A 21,532-nucleotide genomic window follows, 5' to 3' on the forward strand; every position below is an offset into this window, starting at 1 on the left:
CTACAACGGACGGAGAGACATCTCCAAAGCACTGTCCTTCATCAAACAGTTTGAAGTCGCCTTTACCAATGGGCACTTCACAGAAAAATCCAAATTACGCCATGTGGGGATGCACCTCAAGGAAACGGCAAGTAATTGGTGGTTAGCGATTCTGGAAGGTTCTCAGGCCAGAACTTGGGAGAGCTTCAAATCTGAATTTTATGAACAATTTCTTCCGCCCGACTGGCTTGAGAACATACGGAAGGAATGGGACTGGCTTGCCCACAAGGGACATGAAAGAGTAACGACCTATGTGGACAAGTATTGGTCGGTTCTTCTGAAGGTAGTCCACTCCCTTCATGAAGATTGCCGAAGATTGCCGACGAGGAGAAGAAACGAAAGTTCGAAGCGGGTCTCCAACCACAGCTTCGAAAGAGTATGAAGGTGTATCCGCATGATACTCTTCAGAGGATGATGGAGTCAGCAATCATTGTTGAGGATTGCACTCAACTGGGACGCCCAGAAAGATGGAGCATATCACTTACCGTGCAAGACAAAGAGGGGTCTACAATGACCAAGGGAGCCAAGGAAGAAAACGTCCTCCATCGAGGGATGATGATCATTCTAAGAAGCCAGAGGGCACTGGCAAGCGAACTAAGTATCTTTCTCCTACTCAACTTCAAACTTTCAGAGAGGAAGGAGGATGCTTCTACTGTGGCGAGAAAGGACATATGAAACCGGACTGCCCGCTAAAGCAGCAACGGCAAGAACAAGCCTCTACGAGGCAAGAGAAAGCAAGGAAGGAACCCGCACCACCAAGCTCGAACTCAATTCCAAATGTTCAAGGAAACACAGAAACAGAGAAAGGGAAGAGTCAACTTCTGAAGGGCTGGGGGTCTTTGAACAACCAGCGAGTACTGATTCTTTATGATCCAGGATCCACGGATAACTTCATCTCCCTGGATACTGCAGAACGTTTGTGCCTTACACCGACTCAGCTTGGCACACCGGTTACATCCGGATCGGCATTCGAGGGGTTCACAACCAATGCAACTCCCGTGCAAGGACAGCTCAATCTTCGGATTGGCGAGTACAAGGACCGCGAATCATTTTTTATTGCACCCATCGAGGGATGTGATATCATCTTGGGTATGCCATGGCACTTTCACATGACACCTATTCCCCATTATGTGGAAAAGACCCTCACTTTTGATCATGGGGGTAAGAAAATAAAGATTCAAGCTGATGCAAGAGATTGGCAGTTCCCAATTGTAAGCCATATCTCCATTAAGAAAGAAATGAAGAAGTGTGTTTCTGCTTACTTGATTTTACTCATCTTGTGACTTAGAGAGGAACATCGGAAGCACTTGGACTTAGTGTTTCAAGAATTGCGAAAGCATGAGTTGCATGTGAATGCAAAGAAGAACGAGTTCTTTCTCTCTAAGATACACTATCTCGGCCATATAGTCTCCCACAATAAAGTGAGTATGGATCCTGCCAAGATCCGAGTGGTAGAAGATTGGCCTATTCCCACTACGGTACATGATGTACGTAGCTTTCTGGGATTATGTTCATATTATCGAAGGTTTGTCCGAGGATTTGCTCATGTAGCAGGACCACTTCATGATTTGACAAAGAAGAAGATTCCTTTCAGATGGGGATCGAGACAACAAGGAGCTTTTGATTGGCTTAAGTACTTGCTAAGCCATGGACCTATTTTGATAGTGCCTGACTTAAGGAAACCATTTGAGGTTCACTGCGATGCTTCAGGTGATTGCATCGAAGCAGTGTTAAACCAAGAAGGCCATGCAGTGGCTTATGAAAGCAGACGGCTTAAGGATGCAGAGTAGCATGCATCAATCTACGAAAAGGAACTCACGGCTATGATTCACGCCTTATCCAACTGGAAGTACTATCTTCTAGGAGCGGATTTTGTGATCAAGACTAATCACCAGAGTTTGCGGTATTTTCTTACGCAAAGGAAACTATCTGAGAAGCAGATGAGGTGGGCAAACTTTTTGTCTATGTTTCACTTCCAGATCCTTCACACGGCTGGGAGTAAGAATGTAGTCGCAGACGTACTGTCTAGGCGGCCAAGGGTGAACGCTATCACTTCGGTGTATCACCAAGAATTAGAAGCACTACCGGATTTATATCCGAATGATCCAGACTTCTCCACCATCTGGGGAAAGCTACATCGTGGAGAGAATGAGTTTCCCTATTCCATTCGGGACGGTTATCTCTACCACCATCAGGCCATATGTGTGGCGGAACCATTAAGAAAGAAGATCATGGATAAAGCACACGCTTCGCCTTATGCGGGTCATCGGGGTATTCTCCCTACAACCTTAGCAATGGAAAGATATTTCTTTTGGCCTAGCCTTAAAGCAGAAATTGATAAGTATGTCAAGGAATGTTTGGTTTGCCAAAAAGTGAAGTATGATCGGCATAAGACGCCTGGGTTGCTACAACCTTTGCCTGTGCCTAATGAACCTTGGGAAAGTATTGCCATGGACTTCATCATGGACCTCCCTAGAACTCAGACTGGAAATGACGCGATCTGGACCATTGTGGACAGGTTTAGCAAGCAAGCACACCTTATATCAGTCAAGAAAACGATCAAAGCAGATCATATGGCTAGGGTCTTTCTAAAACAGATCTTTAAGCATCATGGAATGCCTAAGTCTATTGTGAGTGATCGAGATCCTCGGATGACAGGAAATTTTTGGCGTGCCTTGATGGATAATCTTGGTACAAAGCTGAATTTTTCATCTGCCTACCATCCTCAAACGGACGAGCAAAGTGAGATAGCCAATTCCACAGTATTGGATATGTTAAAAGCTTATGTGTCAGACCGGCAATCTGACTGGGAGAAATATTTGCCTCTTGTCGAGTATGCGTATAACAATACCATACACTCATCGACGAGGAAAGCACCTTTTGAGATTCTTTATGGTAAGCCTTTGCTTCCACCCATCCTTTTAACTAAGGATAAGATCTTTGCAGCAGATGAATTTGTCCGGGATTTGGACACCACCTACGGGCAAGTTAGGAGAGCTATTCTACGCTCTCAGGAAAAGCATAAGAAAGCTGCAGACAAGCACAGAAGAAATCTAGACTTAACAGTCGGACAGTTAGTCTTACTCAAGTTTGAGAAGGCAAGACTTAAGAAACAAGCGTCTCATAAGAGGAAAGTGGTAAAAGTTTCTACCTGTTATTATGGGCCGTTTAAGATCACTGAGCGAGTGAATAATGTCGCTTTCCGATTAGAGCTACCGCCTAATTGGAAGATCCATAATGCTTTCCATGTCAGTTTACTCCGGCCGTATGTAGGACCGCCTCCGAGCCAGCCTAGCGCTAAGGAACCTCCTGAGGTTGAGGAAACAGAAGAAATACTCCAACCGGAGCAGATAGTAAGTGATCAGGAGCGGTCTCTCAAATCCGGAAAGATAACACGGAAGTATTTGGTTAAGTTTAAGAACTATTCGAATCTAGATGCTCAGTGGATGACGCAGGAGGAATTAGCAGCTTATCCCGAGATACTGGAGGTATATGTCCAAGCACTACAGTTGAGGTCAACTGTTTAGAAGCCAGAGGGATGTTGCTTATTGGACTATTTTCTTATTTTTAATGATTAAATCTCTTTTTTTTGGATATTTTATTATGTGCACTAAGAACTGTTAAAAAGATTGTAGCTACAAGAACTGCCATCAGGAACGGACAACTCTGATGTGTCATTTGATGGGTGACGATAAACATCGCGAAGGAGTTTCCGTAAGTTCGGTGGAAAGGGCCGGGTTACGAGTGCCTCTGATGCGTCACATGATGGGTGACGGGCGCATCAGTAAGGGGGCATCCCGTAGGCTAAGGAGGAAATCCGAACTGAGTAAGAAAATACGCATAAGAACGCAAGCACAAGAATAAAGATGGGTTCAATGAAGCTTTTTACGAAAAGCAGGAACAATCGCGGAAGGACGGATGTTTTCCCGCGAGGAGTCTGTGTTTGCATTGCATCTGTGTCGTGTCTTGCACCCGGGGACACCTGGAATGTGTCCGTGTAGCATTGTTTTCACTAATTGAGTTTGAACAGGTTCACACTTTATTTTATTAAAGTGGCCGGTCACTTTTAAGTGACCAAGCTTTTATTAATAAAATAAAGCAAGCAAGGCCCTTTAAAAAAAAAAGCCAACGCTAAAACCTACGCAAGGGGGCTGAATTGCGATCTCTCTCTCTCCTCTCTCTAGAAAACGCGATTTTCTCTCTCCTCTCTCTAGGAGCGCCAAGCTCTGCTTTTGAACCCCTATTCCTGCCGGGTGTCAGACCCTATAAAAGGGTAGCCAGCGTTTCAGTTTGGAGGAGCCGGAAGCAGCAGGAAGTGCAAGCGTTGGGATTCTGGAGTAGAGACTGGCGACGGAATTTGCAAGTGCTCGCGTGACGACTGAGTACAGAGGTTGATTCTCCGAGCAAGGAGCGACAGGTATAAGGTGTTGATACGCATTGAGAATTGTTGCTTTGTGTAGTTCGTTTTGCAGGAATCTCCCGTCTCACGGGAAGGCCCTTCACGGGAAGTACAGCTTCACGCCTAAGTCCCTTACGGGAAAGTACGGCTTCGCACCTAAGTCCCTCACGAGAAGGAACGGCCTTGTGCCCAAGTCCTTTACGGGAAAGCACGACCTTCGGGTCTAAGACTACAGAACGGAAGGGTTTCCTCGGGTTCTCGTGCTTGTATAAGAATTCTCCCTGAATAAAAGAATACTCTTAACGGGGGGGGGGGGGTGCCAACCCATCTTCTGGTCCCCAATACTGTGTCGATCTTCTCCCTTCTCTCATGTTTTCAAAGAATTATAATTTTCAGATTTTCTAAGTGCTCGTGTACGCTCCCGTTTTGTGACAAAAACTATCCTCAAAAGCACCCACATCAAGGCGCATAGACCCATTATAATTCCAAGCGGCAACTTTGAGTGTGGTCCCATAGGTCTCACACCGTCATGTGGCGCGTCGCTCCAATATTACCACTCTTCCATCTCGGTAAAAGGCAATCTTGCCTTTTTCCCTTGCCGCTCTAATCTCCAGCATTACCTCCTACATATGAGCAATTTGCGAGCGGGTAAGATCATCCCCGAGAAAGATGCCCGTCTCTTAAGAGTTGGCCTTTTCTTCAAAAAGTCCTTCGCTTCCATGGAGGGAAAACGAAGAATGAGTGCCCTTTCTTTCGAGGTTTTTCCATTGCTTCCATTTTTCTTGTTGCCTACTCTCCAAGCTCTTGTGTGCATCGGTTCATGAACCCCCATCAAAGCCATGAGTTCTTTTACCTCTTCATCCACATTATCTTTGTCTTTAAGGCCGCAAATTCTCACATGTAAAGCGTCTTCTTTGCTCCTCCTCTAGTATCAGATTAATAATAGTGGGCGTGGACGTGGACGTTATTTCCTTGCCTTTTTCTTTCTTAGCAACCTCGATCCATTTCTCGGCTTCATCTGCCTTCTGTTGAGTCTTTGTAATAACATCCATCCAAGAAGTCGTCATTTCTTTGTGCTGCTCTTCTCCCTCTTTGATGGCCCGTGCTTGTTCCTTGATCGTGTTTAGTTCTTCTATTACTGAGGGTTGCAATTCTCCTTTTCAAGTGTGTTTCTTGATCGTGCTTCAACGAGATCCTTCTTGAGTGACGCAATCTCTTCATCTTGAGCCATCACACGATCTTCCACTACATTTATCTTGCTTTCTTGGATCAACACGTGTCCTTTGAGCATTTTTATTGTGCGAGAGGCTCCCAAATGCCCATTCTCGCACTCCAAACGTTCAAAAAAAGGAGTCGTTGGGCTCCCGTTCAAAAGCAGTCAAACTCGGACAAGTGCGCAACGGCCGGTAAAAAAAGGTCGTACGAGGAGAGAAATGAAATGAAATGAAATGATGTATTAACGTCTTCAAAAGGCCAAAATGACCTATGAGAGAGAGAGAGAGAGAGAGAGAGAGAGAGAGAGGCATCTAGCAAAATTTGCGCTTTCAACAACTGGTCCCAAAACAAACGCATGTATAAGCTTTATCAATCTTTCAAGTGCTTACCATACTGCTGCTGTGACAATGACCGGTCAACGGGAAGAGAAAAATGGGAAGCTGCATGACCAAAATCTGGCTTTATACTTGGATTATATAGAGGGCCATTCAGGGTCGAGCCAACGTTTGTGAATATCTGATCGGGCCTGATAACCTGAAGACAATTCGATAGCCCAGTGTTGGTTAGCTCTGTGTTATTCCTGAGCAGACCGTCCCTCTGAAAACTTGTTACACTTGATCCCAACGGTAAGATTTGTTGACGCACTTTATTAACAGAATCAACTGCTATATTCATTGAATTGGAACAAACCTCCCCGCTAGAATTCAGGCCAGGAGTGGGAATCATCCTGCTTCCTGCCAATGGCATGCTTACACCAGATATGAAATCCTTATTTTCATAACTGAATGCATTGAAACCTGATAAAGCCAGTTGCCCTGTTGTAGATGCAAGAAGGTTCTTATCATAACCATTCATAGAGACATGATTATTGATATCATATGCCAAAGTTGTAGCAGCATTGCCTGTACTTGGCAAAACCCTTGCTCCATTGTTAGATGAAATCCTTCCTACTCCTGCACTTGTATAAGCCGCATTGCCAGTAGAAATGAATGTATTCTCCGAGAACATAGGGCCTTGCAATGCTCCCTGTTGTGCAGCCTTCAGGCTATTTTTTGAACGCAATATCCAAGAGCAAATTCGGCGCTCCAAAGAGATCAGGTTTCCATACTCCTCCTGCAAACGGCCATCAGCACTAATTATCAACTATCCATAAGAGGAGGAGGTTATAAGTATATAAGTTCTTCAGCAAGATGCGCTAACCTTTGACTCTGCATCTACATAAAGTGCAGCCTCCAAATCTTGTGCAATAGCTGGCAGCTTGCTTTCCAAACCATTCTTTTGGACGAGTTTTGTACTGCACGAAGGTGATAGGATGTATAAGTACCACAGCTTTGTACCACAACAAATAGGATCTATTAGATTCATAAACATGTGTTAGGGTGTAAAGGAATGTAAGCTACGCGCAGCACGTACATATGCAAAAGTATCTCCCTCCTCAAGCTTGAATCATTGTCACTGTGCCAAGGCTTCCGCCAAACTGTTGCACTCTTCTTGGAAAGAGGAGTTCCTCCCTTAAAAACCTGTGGGAGTTGACCATGCTGCCCAGCTGCATAAACCTGACTCTGCATTTTTTACCCTATGAAGAGTAATGCCAGAAAACAAATCTTATCCACCAGCCTTCAATCTGATGCTACTGCAGCTTAAAAATTCAGACCTGCCAACCGCAAAATTTCCATGAGCTTCAGTGAAACTATAACCACTACAATGATGACAATCGTTCAACTTGCATCACCGGCATAAAAGAATGGATGCAAAAAGCTAGGTGCTCAGTTGTAATTTCAAAAACATAGCTCACCCTCATCGATCCGCATCTAAAATAAACATTCAATTCACATCATAAAATAAATCATCATATGAAGAAAAGCCATGATTCTATCTATCTATCTCTATATATATATTTATTTATTTATTTATTAGACGAGGACATATGGGAGTTTTCCAAGGATGGTGACATCATTCTCTTAGGGGACTTTAATCCCGCACGAGAAATCATCAAACGGTTTTTTATGATACCTCAGATGAGATACTGAGAGAGCTAGATATTAGTGATATGGGGCTCGACAGCTGCTCACAGTATGAGTACGCTGAGTACGGGAGATATCTGATGGAGATGGGAGCCTCATGTCACAGGCTTGGGCACCCCAAGTCGTAAGTCTCGCACGACACACGAGAGAATCACTTACAATACTTCACAACTTTAAAATTTGAGTCGACACGGCCCGGCGTAGTTCCGTGCTAAGAGGTATTGGCCCCAAAATCTGGCGCCCCTTTCGATATTTATTTTTATATTAAGGCTTGAGCAAAGTACAACTCCCGAGGGACCTCTGCTCTTAGACTCTGAGTCCAGATGCTCTCAAGAGTGAGGCCCTTTGGGTCTATTTATTCTTACAAGGGATGCACCAAAAGCAGTCAACTCAAAAGCAATTAGTCCAAAAAGAAACCGGTCCCAAAAACTACCAAAAGCAATCAGCGCAATTTGCGAAAATCCGTGCATTCTGCCACGTCATCAGCCAGCGCAAATTCCGAGATTCCGTACAATCTACCATGTCAGCAGTTAGCACAGAGTCCGGGATTCCGTACAACCTATGCTACGTCAGCATTCGTATTGTCTATTCGTATGGTCCTGCTCGAGTGCTCATGCCACGTCATCTGTTTGTGCCATACCCCCCTCTTGAAAGAATTGTAATCGCCTCGATTACACCTGCAAAATCAGACATAAGCCATATACCAGTTCAGTGGACACTGACTCTAAGTACCAACGCACTAGACAACACAAATCCGGCACTTGTACAAAGACGACAGTCGCATCACAACACATTCAGATCATATAACATAGAATCCATTTTGATCTAGGACCATGATTCCTTGCAACGTATTTAGCAATCACAACTAGATCCACACCAGATCTCACTGATGTCAGATTAACTAATCCCATATTGTGATCATGTCCATAGATCCTAGATTCCTGGCAACAAATTTAGTAGTCGCATCTAGATCCACACCGGACGTCACTGATATTGGATTAACTAATCCCATATTGCGATCACATCTATAGATTTCATTCCGATACCACTGTCACAGGCTTGGGCACCCCAAGCCGGAAGTCTGGCACGACACACAAGAGAATCGCTTAAAATACTTCGCAACTTTAAAATTTGAGTCAACACGGCCCGGAGTATTGGCCCACAGATATTGGCCCCAAAATCTGGCGCCCCTTTCGGTATTTATTTTTATATTAAGGCTTGAGCAAAGTACAACTCCCGAGGGACCTCTGCTCTCAAACTCTGCATCCACATGCTCTCAAGAGTGAGAGCCCTTCGGGCCTACAAAAGTAGAGCCCTAAAAGCAATTAACTCAAGCAATTACTTCAAAAAGCAACTAGCCCCAAAAAATGCCAAAAGCAATCAACACAATTTGCGAAAATCCGAACAATCTGCCACGTCATCAGCCAACGCAAATTTTGGGATTCCGTACAGTCTGCCACGTCAACAATCAACAGTCAGCGCAAAGTCTGAGATTCCGTACAGCATGTGCCACGTCAGCATCCGTACAGTCTGTTTGTATGGTCCTGCCCGGGTGATCATGCCATGTCATCTATTTGTGACACCTCACATGGATTGGCCGTACCTAATGTCCTACAGCAGTTTCCCGCAGCAGCAAGGTTAAACCTTGCTTTCCACATAGACATGGAGCTAGCACAATGGATTATGTCATCGCACAGCCGAGCTTTATCCCATATATACACAATTTCACACTTGGACCCAGGCCCATTGGCATAGCAATGGATCATGTTCTCTTGACATGGCCCATTTTCTTTCAGTTCACTACTACCCAACGGCCACGAGGTGCAGCATCTACTCAATATATTTCTACCTCAGAGACTGATTCTGTTTACATTGATGGGATTTACAGACACTTATGCATTGAGGAGCCGTGCCGCCCTCTAGGTGAGCTTACTAATATACGGTCCCCATGCAACCCGGTACCAGTCCTGCTTTCATCTTGTCTTTTCTGCCACGTTCTTCTGCTGCCCTGGAAATAACTGGCCTTTCTTCTGATTGTCCTCGCTGTGCCTTTTTGGGGCACTTTACGGAGATGTGTCCCTCTTTCCCGCAACCAAAACACTTCCCCTCTTTGAGATAGTCAGCTTTCCACATTTAATCAGGGTCGTGCATCCTTCTTTTTCTAGAAGTTCTTCTTCTTTTTATGGTCATTTGTCGAGCTCTGTCGGATTCGAGTGTTGTTTGATCCTTGTGTCAGAACTTCATCAATGGGGTAGGTCAAGTTACCCGAATGTATCGAGAATCCCCGCTTAGCATGTCCCATCAATTGTTATATGGACTCGGACTTTTGCTCAAGGCGGTAATCTCGGATCTCTTTAGGACGTTCATGGCAAAACTGCTCAATCTGCTCTTTGAAAGTGACCTTCTTAAACAAAGAGGTCAGTAGAAAAGAATCCCAAAATCTTTCACAATATGCATCCAAAGTGTCACCCTTGGTCATCCGGAGATGGTTCCAAGCGGTTCTCACATCTCGTTCGTACTCCTGACAACCAAGAAGAAATAAAGAGCCATTTAAACTTCAACCTTGGTCTGGGCTTCTCTCCTTAGAAGAAGAGTGGACCACCATGTTCGTGCATTTCCCTTCAAGAACGATGTTGCCCTCCTGATCTTAGAGTGCTGTAAGTAGTGCCCTCCAGAGAATGCTATATCAAACTGCTGAATGAAAGCCAAAGCCTTGGGAGCATCTCTGAATCCGGAAAAGGATTCAAATTTCACTAATTGTCCACCCTCTTTAAATTCCTTAGTCTTTTTGCTCTTATTTTTGGCTTTGTAAAAATGTTTCTTCTTTGCATAAAACATGTGATCATCAAAGTCCGAACTGTCAAAGGATGACTCCTCAGTAAAACTGTCAAAAACGGTTCGGAATCTGACCTTCTTTGTCTTTTTCTTGCTCTTTCCAAAACTTCAATTCTTGCTTCGCTTCTTGCCCTTTCGGTCCTCCTCGCTTGAGTCGGAAGAGGAAGAGCTAGAAGAGCTCTCAAAAGAAGAAGAAAAGGAACTAGGTAGTCCTTCGAAACATACATGCTTCTTCTGTTTTCGTGCAGTGCAAAGAAAATTGACGGCCCAAGTAACCGCGGTTGTTATGCTTCTTCAATTGCTTCTTCGATGGCTTCTTCGCGTCTAGAAGTTGATTAATTTGGTTTTTGCCGACATCATTGAGTTCTTCTTCAGTGAACATTCTTGAAGTAGAAGGTTTCTTGATTGCCGGTTTAATTGGTGACTCAATGGCTTTCTATCAATGAGTATGCACTTCATCCATGGAGTGTCGGGTCAAAAATTTGGCATATTGTGGATCCTTGGCAAACTGGAGCATCTGCTTAGCACACTCATCAACCTATTGTCGACATTGCATCTCCATGAGTTGATATTGTGTAGGCCGAGGTGGCCCGTACTCATTCTCTACTAATCCACTTGAATTTTCCGTACTGCCTCCCGCTTCAGAGGCGGCAGGTGGAGTCTGATTCTTTTCGGAATCCATATGTGTCGTAAGAAGAAGGATCGATTTCCTGTCACACTAAGTGTCGTGTAAAAAAAGATTGTCCTAAGAAAGCACTTGTCACGAGACGGGCACCACGTGCCAACGGAAAAGATCAGGCTGAACAACTTTTTGCACTTCAATAACAACTGAACTGAAAGAGATTAGACGACACACGAGACGGGTAGTGGCTGAATTCCACCCCAGAGAGCATTGGCCCCAAACCTTGGCGCCCCTTTCAATATTTCTTTATATTGCTTGAACTCACTACATCGTCGGTACTCCATTCTCTGCACCTCATGCGGAGCATGCCAAAGAATGAGCCCTTGGCTCATATTTAAAGGCCCTTGGCCTCAAAAGCAGTTACATAAAAAGCTTCAAACTCAAAAGCATATGGCCCAAAAGCAGATATCTGCCACGTCAGCATGTCAACGTAAAATCCAAAAATCCGTAAAAGCTGTCATCGCAAAAATTGAGGACTACGTATTGCTGCCACATCATCACAGCCATGCAATGAGTGTGCATGTGTGTGTGTGTGTGTGTGTGTGTGTGGGGGGGGGGGGGGGGGGGAGGGGGGCTTGCTTTACTTTAATGTCATGTGTCATTAGGGCCCCATTGAATGGGGTCCCATATGTAAGGTGCAGCGGAATGAATGTTGAACTTTGCTCAAGATGAGTGCTCCGAACTGTGCTCAAGGTTCCTTTTACTTAGGAAAGGGAGAGCCTTCTGTTCTTTAATGAGAGAGTGCAATGGACACAAACAAAGTGAATGGACACTGTGCGTGAAGGTGTATGAGACTGAGAGATAGAGAAGAGAATACGACACCCAGAGACGTAAAACCCTCCTCCGAAGGCCCCACTCTCTATGGCGAGAGCGGTCTACTTATGATTGCACAAATCTCTATAATGCTTGGACTTGCCGATGAGGATGACGACGAGACGGGCTGAAATTTGAAAACGCTACTGGCTGAAATCTGCAAATCTTGTATTTGCTGAATTCTGACTCTATGTCGATGACGATGGTACGTTGACGACGACGCGCTGAAAACGCAGATGCTGAAATCTGCGTTTTTCCGGGCTGAATCTACAAACTACGCGGGACCTGACCGTGCGGGGAGGATCTGCTGCGGGAAGGTGAGAGTTGTGAGGTTCGGGGGTTCTACTGCGGAGTCTGACTGCTGAAAACTGAAAACGCTGGTGCTACTACTGCTTTTGTCGCGAAGATCTGCAAAAACGCTAGGTCTCTCGCTGATCCAAAAACGCTAGGCTGATTTGGGGTTCTGCGTGGAAAACTGCTAACGCTAGGCGAGATCTGCTGTTGTGGGGGAATCTGCTAACGTTAGGGCTGATCTGCTGTCTACTGTCGTCGTGAATCTGGAAGTGCAAAAACGCTGGCTGATCTGATGCAAAAACGCTAGGCCTTCTGCAATGCTGAAAACGCTATAGTTGTCGCGGGGGTTGGTCTTGTTGAGAAGTTGCCTATTGAGCAAGTGCTCTTGCTGCCTCTTCTGTCAGAAAGTGCTAGCTTTGGTTTGCTTATATATTATCTTAGCAAAATTGCCCTACCTACTTTCCAACAAAAGTCACTTAAAAATAATAAGTGAAAAATGTCAAAAATAGGAAAAATAGGTCTATGCACGGTAAAAATGCTCCTGATGGGTTCTGACTGTAATCTGATGAGCATGCTGTGTCCAACCGGAGGATATGCATCTAATCTAAGTGTTTGGACATGCACGGTCTGCGAACAGACTCACAAAAGTGCCAGATCACTTCCTATTCTAGACTGACTTGACTGAACTGAACCCTGGTCATGCTGTAGCATGTCCACGAACACATAAGGTTGGATGTGTCACGTGACATCCCCTCCTTTTCAAAGTGAGGTACTGGTACCGAACTGTATGGCGTCGAGGGAGATCACCAACAACGTCCAGAATCCTCGAAAAGACTCTTCGTCGGCCCACGCTGAGGTGTGGCTCGTGCGATACTTGAACTTCATAAAGGTCTGCAACGCTTGCTTCTTTGGGCCGCGCCGAAAGCGACACAAAGTCATCTGTGGCTTCTTCTATGTTTCAACTTCGTCTAGAGTCATGTTTCTTCCTTCTTCAAGATCTCCATGGTTGAAAATTCCTAAAACCACTTCCAACACAAAAACATGAACGTACCTATCCCATGTAAAGTGACTGGAAAAAAATATTGTCTTCCAGACTGTGCATGCAATGTAGATAAACAAATAGACGGAGTGCCAACCCATTCATCCAAGACATGCAAACAATGAGATCGAATCTTTTCTTTCTAATCTACATCAATCAATTGTGGCAATTCACAACAGAAATGCCAATGCTTGATGCTCAATCTTTCTTGTGCTCTTTCTACGACTCTGTCATGCCAAGGAAGAGACATGGAATGTGACTTCCTCGAATGCATACTTTTCAGCTTTTCATGAGAAATCCGCATATATCTGTGCTCATTCATGATTGAAACGTGCTCAACGTACAATATGTCATGCCTAGGAAAAAGGATCACATAAAGACGTTGACTAAAATACAGAAAACGATCACGAATGAAACACTCGATCACTACGTGCTGAACTAATCACTCGAACACATAATACTTCCTGTGAGGGTTCTTTGGACCTAGGCTCGAGAGCCAAGATCGGTTCGTCGGGATCTATCGAATCTTCTTGTGGGGGTTCTGTGGACCTCGACTCGAGAGCCAAGATCGGTTCTTCGTGATTGATCGAATCTGCAATGAGGTTAGCTTCACTAGAACACATCATCCTTGTGAACAATCACATCAGCTTAATCTTGCAAATCATCATGCTTGTGAGAAATCACATCTTGATCATGTGAATCATCATGCTCGTCAGAAATCACATCTTGATCATCATGCAAATCATCATGCTTACCATTATCATTCAATTCATCATGCTTATCATCATGCAAATCCTGTTGTCGTGCTTGGGAGAAGAAGAGAATGAGAGAGTCTCCTTTTCCTGATTCTGTGCAAACTGCGCCTGCACAATAGAAAAAGAGTCGCAAGAACTCTTTCATGTGTTGGTCGCTCTTTTCTTTTCTTGCTTTGTTCTCGCGATCAAATTTTGCTTGTCTTTCCAAGCGTGCTTGCTCGTGCTCACTCTCTATGGCTTCCATTCTTGCTTCGTATTCACGATCTATGGTTGCCCTTCTTTCTGCAGATTCACGATCTATGGCTGACATTCTTTCTACGTTTCTTGCTTTGCGTTCTGACTCCATGTCCATTAGCCTTTTGTCGAAAGCCTCCATAGGAGTTCGTGCAATCCTTGTCGTAGATGGGGAAGGGGAGGGTCGGAAAAACCTCCTGGTGGGGAAAATTCTTCTTCACCTCTTTCATGCTCATCACCTCCAAGCGAAGTATCCATTCCGCTTCGAGTGATGACCATCCATTGAAGTCGTGGGTTCTTGTGGTCTTGGGTTCTTAAGTTCACGAGGAACTTGGGTTCTTGGGGTTCTTGAGGGTCTTGAGGTTCTTGAGTTCTTGGGGGTCTTGAGGTTCTTGGGTTCTTGTGGTTCTTCTTTTGCTTGCAATCTGTGTTAGAGAAGGATCTTCTCTTCACCCGAGTTCTGCTCTTTCCCGCGGGCGCACCCCTTGGCAGCCTTGCGTTCACACCAAGGTTGCTTTTTCCCACCTCACGTCGATTGGCCGGCCGCTAAGTACACAGTCCGCTCTCAATGAGTGAAAAGAGGCACAAGGGGAGGCTGGACAAGCCCTTCTTTCTTGGGTTTCTTGTCACTCTTCAGAAACACGATTAGGAATCGACACGCCCAAGAGGACTTGGGTTACATGCGACCGTAACAAGCAAAAAAAAAAAAAAAAAAAAAATATATATATATATATATATATATATATATATATATATATATATATATATATATATATATATATATATATATATATATATATATATATATATATATATATATATATATATATATATATATATATATATATATATATATATATATATATATATATATATATATATATATATATATATATATATATATATATATATATATATATATATATATATATATATATATATATATATGTGTGTGTGTGTGTGTGTGTGTGTGTGTGTGTGTGTGTGGTTCTTGTGGTTCTTTCCTTGAGTGATACAGAACACTGCCAAAGCTCTGATACCAATGTAAGGTGCAGCGGAATGAATGTTGAACTTTGCTCAAGATGAGTGCTCCGAACTGTGCTCGAGGTTCCTTTTACTTAGGGAAGGGAGAGCCTTCCGTTCTTTAATGAGAGTGCAATGGACACAAACAAAGTGAATGGACACTGTGCGTGAAGGTGTATGAGACTGAGAGATAGAGAAGAGAATACGTCACCAGAGACGTTGTAAAACCCTCCTCCGAAGACCCCACTCTCTATGGCGAGAGCGGTCTACTTATGATTACACAATGCTTGGACTTGCCGACGATGTCGACGACGATGAGGATGACGATGAGACGAGCTGAAATCTAAAAACGCTACTGGCTGAAATCTGCAAATCTTGTATCTGCTGAATTTTGACTCTATGTAGCTGACGATGTCGATGACAACGGTACGACGACGACGCGCTGAAAGAAATCTGCGTTTTCCGGGCTGAATCTGCAAACTACGCGGGACGGACTCGGAACTCTTGATATCCTGGGTCGTTGGTCTCCCAGAAGTATCTCATCCAATAAGGAGTCTCATTCCAGATCGGAACTCTTGATATCCTGGGTCGTTGGTTTCCCAGAAGTATCTCATCCATAAGGAATATTTAGTGGTTGGCACATCACAATGCAACACAAATGCTCACATATGCATGTTACAAGACATAGAAACATAAAGCCGCCAATAAACACTCCTCCCGCATAACCTAACAAGGTCCGGGCTGGGAGATATAAAGGTCTTTTACAACCAAACGCCACCCAAGACTGCAACCTGCGTCGTTTGGAGATGCTGAGAGTAACTACTACTCAGACTTCTTAATATTCCCCCCGTAAATAACCATCCAATCTCGGGCCATGAGTAACAACAACAATACTCCTCCAAAATCCAAAGCCTCCAAGAGGCAATGTAAGGTGCAGCGGAAGTGAATGTTGAACTTTGCTCAAGATGAGTGCTCCGAACTATACTCAAGGGTTCCTTTTACTTACGGAAGGGAGAGCCTTCCGTTCCTTACGTGAGAGAGTGCAAATGATCATGAACAAAGTGGAAAAACAATGTGAATGAAGGTGCTGAGAGTGAGAGAGAGAGAGAGAGAGAGAGAGAGAGATACGACACTAGAATGTTGTCAAACCCTCCTCCAAGGGCCCCACTCTCTATGGCGAGAGAGGTCTATGCTATTGATTGCACAAATCTGGTACAATGGTCTAGATGCAATGGACTTGCCGACGATGTCGACGACAATGATGACGGCAACGAGATGGGCTGAAAACTGGAAACGCTAGGGGCTGAAATCTACAAATCTGCTATCTGCTAAATTCTGACACTCCACAAACGCCAGATGTCTTGATGGCTGAAAAAACGCTAGGTAATCCTATCGGTCTTACTGAGAAGGTGCACTGCAAGTGTAGGTACTTCTTCTGCCAGAAAGTGCTAGCGCTAGGTTTCTTTTATAGAGCTTAGCAAATTTCCCCTACCCAGTTTCCCAACAAAGTCACTTACTAATAATAAGTGAAAAATGGCTAAAATAGGGAAAATGGGTTTTGTGCACAGTAAAATGCTCATGATGGCTATTGATTGTAATGTTGATGATCATGCTGTGTGCAACCAAAGGATATGCAACTACTTTAAGGTCCTGGACATGCACGGCCTCGTACAAGCTCACAAAGGTGCCAGAACACTTCCTAAGCTGACCTGAACCTTGGACCTGAAGTAGCTTGTCCGCATGCTAGGATTAGATGTGTATGTGACATCCCCTCCTTTTTAAAGTGAGGTACTGGTACCGATCTGCATAGCTTCCTTGTAGGCTGCCAACAATTCGAGATAACCTTTGAAAAACTCTTCATTGGCCCACACTTGCTTGTGGATTCCTCGATCCTTGAACTTCAAAAACTACTGTCTGACTTGCTCCTTTGAGCCAAGGCGAAACCGATGCAGCAACACTTGCTCCGGCTCCATAACTTCAGCTTCATCGATGATCTCCGGCTCTTCTTCTTTGGAAATGTCCTTCGGAGGTGTTCCCAGAAACACTTTCAACCAAGAAACATGGAAAACGTTGTGTGAGTTAGACAATTGCAATTTCATAGAAACCTCATTTATCTTTTTAATGACAGGAAATGGACCATACATTCTGAAAGACAACTTAGGACATTTCTTTCCAACTTGCTTAAGACGTTGCTTCATGATTCTTAAATAAACTCAATCCCCTTCCTTGATCGAAACATCTTGACAATGCTTGTTAGCCTGTCGTGAGTAAAGACTCCTGAGCCTTGCTTAGCCAAAGCTTTACACTCTCAGAAATCTCATTCAACGACTGACTTTCAGCATTGGCATCAGGCATTTGACTGACAGAGCGAGTCAAAAGTGACTGGAACGGACAGCCAAAAGCTGCCTCATACGGAGTTCGACCAATGGCAAAGGAAAAAGAGTCATTCAAAATAGCCTGAACCAATGGGAGATAGAGATCCCAATGAGACTGTTGATCATGCACATAAGACTTCAAAACATCAAAAGCCAATTGATTATAATTCTTTGTCTAACCATTTGACTGTGGATGAAAAGCCGATTAAAGATTTTGGCAAACCACAAAGAGGGTAACAATGAACAACCGTGCTACATCTTATGCGGTGACTGTGGCCTTACAAGGAATCAACATGCAAAACTTGCTGAAACGATCAACAATTGTCAAACATTGAGAGTTCCTTGAACGCAAACTAGGTGAAAGGTTTCTTTCCAATAATAGAAGAATTTCGTTCCTATAATATAGGTTCAAACCCCTTTTCTCAACTTGGGAGAAAAATTCTCTCTTAGTTGCCAAGAACCAGATTTATATTGGTGACACAAGGATTTTCAGTCCTCTGCTCTACCAACTAAGCTATCCCGGCCGACTTGTATAGGTTTTGTTTTCGAAACAGTTTAGATTAGGCTAGTCACAAAATCCATGGAAATATCCTAAAAAGGTCCATCGGAAATAGGCAGCGGAAGCAAGAGGTCTTGCTGCTTACCCCGAGGAGCTTTTACCTTTTGACAAATAGTACATTGGGTGACATAACGAAACACATCCTTTCGCATTTTAGGCCAATAAAAGAATCTTTCTATTTTTTTCAGAGTGGTGTTCATTCCCCTATGCCCACCCGTGAGAGTCATGTGCATCATGCAATATGGTTGTCCTGAGAGAGAGCAACAGACATAGACAGTGACGAAAATACAACAAACCATCACGAATGAGATAGTTGCTAGGCCCTTGGGACACAAGAGCCTGCAACCATTGCTTACCAAACTCGGAATCTACGTACTGGTTTTTCATGCTGTCAAAAGACACACCCTTAAGAGAAACTGTGGATCTTGACTCGAGCCACGATCTGTCCTTTGCGACTTGACACATCTACAACAGGGTTAGCTTTTCCAAGCACATACTCAATCAAACCTCCAAATTGCTCAAAAAATTGTGACCACCGTGCTTCGCGATCACTCCAATGTGCATTAGGCATAGACTGGAGCCACTCGAGGGCTTGGTGATCTGTGTGAACTGTGAACTCGCTACCATGCAAAAAATGCTTCCAATGCTTAAGAGAGTGAATGACAGACAAAAGTTCTTTATCATAAACTGATTAGTTCTTTTCTACACTATTGAGCTTCCGACTAAGAAATGCAACTTGACGGCCCTGTAATCAACACACAAACGAGACGAACCATCCTTCTTGTGGACAGACAAAATAGGAGCAACAAAAGGACTTACACTAGGACGTATAAATTCTCTGGCCACCAACTCCGTGAGTTTCTGCCCTAACTCTTCTTCTTGTGTCTTGTTCAAACGGTAGGGAGCCTTACTGACAGGCTATGTCCCCCTCCGTAAGCTCGATGCGATGGTCCTCAGGCCGCTCGGGTGAGAGACGGAGTGGAAGAAAAAGAGATGCTTAAACTTGGTAAACAAAGCTGAATACCTATTCAAAGAATGTAGACCCTCCTCACCACGAATGATCATGGGAAAGTCACTTTTGGCATGTAGAGTGAGAGTATTATCCGCCCAATCAATGAGAGGGTTATGCTCACGAAACCATCTAATGCCCAAAAGCATATCACATCCTGAGAGAGGAGACACGACAAATTTTCTACGGAAGACAGCTTGTTGAACTGTAAATAACACATCAAGGCACTCTTGCGTGATGAGAGATATACCTTCATAAGTTAAGAATAGTCTGAACTCACGAATTATAAGAGGGAATAAAGCACTCATAAAACTATAAAAGCAAAGAACCAAGAAAGAAAAGAAAAACAAAAACAAACAAACAGAACAAATTAAATCACTTTGTTTGCTACGAAACAAAACTAGATAAAACAAAACATGATTAACTTAAAAATGTTTTTAGAAAAGGTATGTGTAAAATAAGTTGACGCAACTTACTTGACTTAAAACAAGTACTCAACTTTAAGCAAAAAAGGATGAGACAACTTAAAAACTTAATCCTAAAAATCAAACTTCACACAACAACTTCTAACGGAACACATTCTTAAGTCCTCATGTAAGCTAAATACAAAATCGAAAAATGAATACTACTACAAACCTACGAAGAGCAAAGAACCAAACTTGACAATATGTCATCTCAACTTCGTTGCTTGTCCAAACACAAAGAATAAGATTATCACCTTTATCATGCATAGCTTGGACAACAGCTACGACATCCCTACTCACGTCGTCAGTGCCCAAGAGTAGGTGCAGGTTTATATAGAGGTCATTCATGCTTTGAACGTACTCTACAAAACCAACGAACTGAGTTTCTATCACCCTCTTGCGTGATGAGAGAGTCCATACCGAGAGCGAAGCCTGACACCTCGAGAGGAGATATCTAGCTAACCTCTAGGCGGGCTCTCTCTACAAGAGAAGCACTAATCACATCATGCATACTGCCTAAATCAAACAATATGACAAAACGTTGACCCTTCATATGACCATACCACTTAAAGGGAGACTCATCAATGTGTGTGTCAGAAACATGTGAAGTTTCGGATTGGTTCATTGAAGAGCTTGTGGTAGCTGTCTAAATCAAACAATATGACAAAACGCTGACCCTTCACATGACCATACCACTTAAAGGGAGACTCATCAATGTGTGTGTCAGAAGCATGTGAAGTTTCGGATTGGTTCATTGAAGTGCTTGTGGTAGCTACAGGTGCATTGGGTTCTTTAGGTGGGGTTGTCTTAGGACAAGCCGCTTTAATGTGACCCTTGACGTGACATTGATAACGACCTGCTTTAGCATGCATGACTGGTTCTTCTGTCGTTATGTATCCTCCTATAATTCCTTTTGCAACATTCTCATCCGGGGTTAGCTTAGGTTTAGCAAGTGTTTTAGCTTTACCCTTAGATTCATTTTGTGAGTTCTTTTCCGAAGCATTAGAGGAAGATTGGCTAAAAGAGTTACCGTTCTGAGGGTTCTGAGGAGTCTGAGACGTACTTTGAGACGACATGTTCTCCTTAGGCTTTCCCTTATTGTGCTTCATCTCCTGTGCGAGAGCAATCGCTACCACCTTATTGAGATCGATTGGATCGAGTACCTCGACATCATACTTGATAAACTCGTCCAATCCATAAAAGAATGCCTCCTAGCGCTCATCATCCGATTCGCAAAATTGGGTGTCGAGCTGCAAAACACGATTAGAGAAAGACATATTCGGCATACCATTTTGCTTGAGACTGCGCCAATCATCTTTCAACAGAGCTAGGTACTAGGGTGGCATAAACCGCCCCTTGAGCTTGTCTTGGAAGTCGGCCGAATTGAAGGAAAGTGTCACGTGACACATCCAACCCTATGTGTCCGTGGACAAGCTACAGCACGACAAGGGTTCAGTCAGTCCATTCACTCTAGATTTAGAAGTGATCTGGCACTTCTGTGAGTCTATTCACAAACCGTGCATGCCCAGGCACTTAGTGTAGATGCATATCCTCTGGTTGCACACAGCATGATCATAAGCATTCCCATCAGATCCATCAGAATCCTTCAAGGAAATTTTTACAGTGCAAAAACTTATTTTCCCTATTTTTGACAGTTTTCACTTATTATTTTTAAGTGAGTTTTGTTGGAAAGTAGGTAGGGCAAATTGAGTAAGTTTGTATATAAGCAAACCTAGGCTAGCACTAATTGGCAAAAGAGGCAGCAGGAGCACC

General features: G+C 43.7%; 1 protein-coding gene across 4 annotated transcripts in view; it reads right to left on the reverse strand.

Moving 5' to 3' along the window:
* Positions 1-21,532, reverse strand: part of LOC147422397 (histone acetyltransferase HAC1-like) — a 69,846-nt gene that overhangs the window by 39,078 nt on the left and 9,236 nt on the right. The window contains exons 2-5 of one of the 4 annotated variants that reach the window (XM_086503122.1): positions 7,067-7,307; positions 6,854-6,947; positions 6,556-6,766; positions 6,043-6,468 (exon numbers count right to left, since the gene is read on the reverse strand). In XM_086503122.1, the coding sequence (XP_086359248.1) occupies positions 6,043-6,468; positions 6,556-6,766; positions 6,854-6,947; positions 7,067-7,221 (886 nt within the window). In that variant the 5' untranslated portion in view covers positions 7,222-7,307. Of the gene's footprint in view, positions 1-6,042; positions 6,767-6,853; positions 6,948-7,066; positions 7,308-21,532 lie in introns of all 4 variants that reach the window. The other 3 variants (XM_086503123.1, XM_086503124.1, XM_086503121.1) reach the window with 3 other exon arrangements.

The sequence above is a fragment of the Adiantum capillus-veneris genome, chromosome 27 (assembly GCF_014529385.1).
Source record: "Adiantum capillus-veneris isolate H3 chromosome 27, ASM1452938v2, whole genome shotgun sequence".
NCBI lineage: Eukaryota > Viridiplantae > Streptophyta > Polypodiopsida > Polypodiales > Pteridaceae > Adiantum > Adiantum capillus-veneris.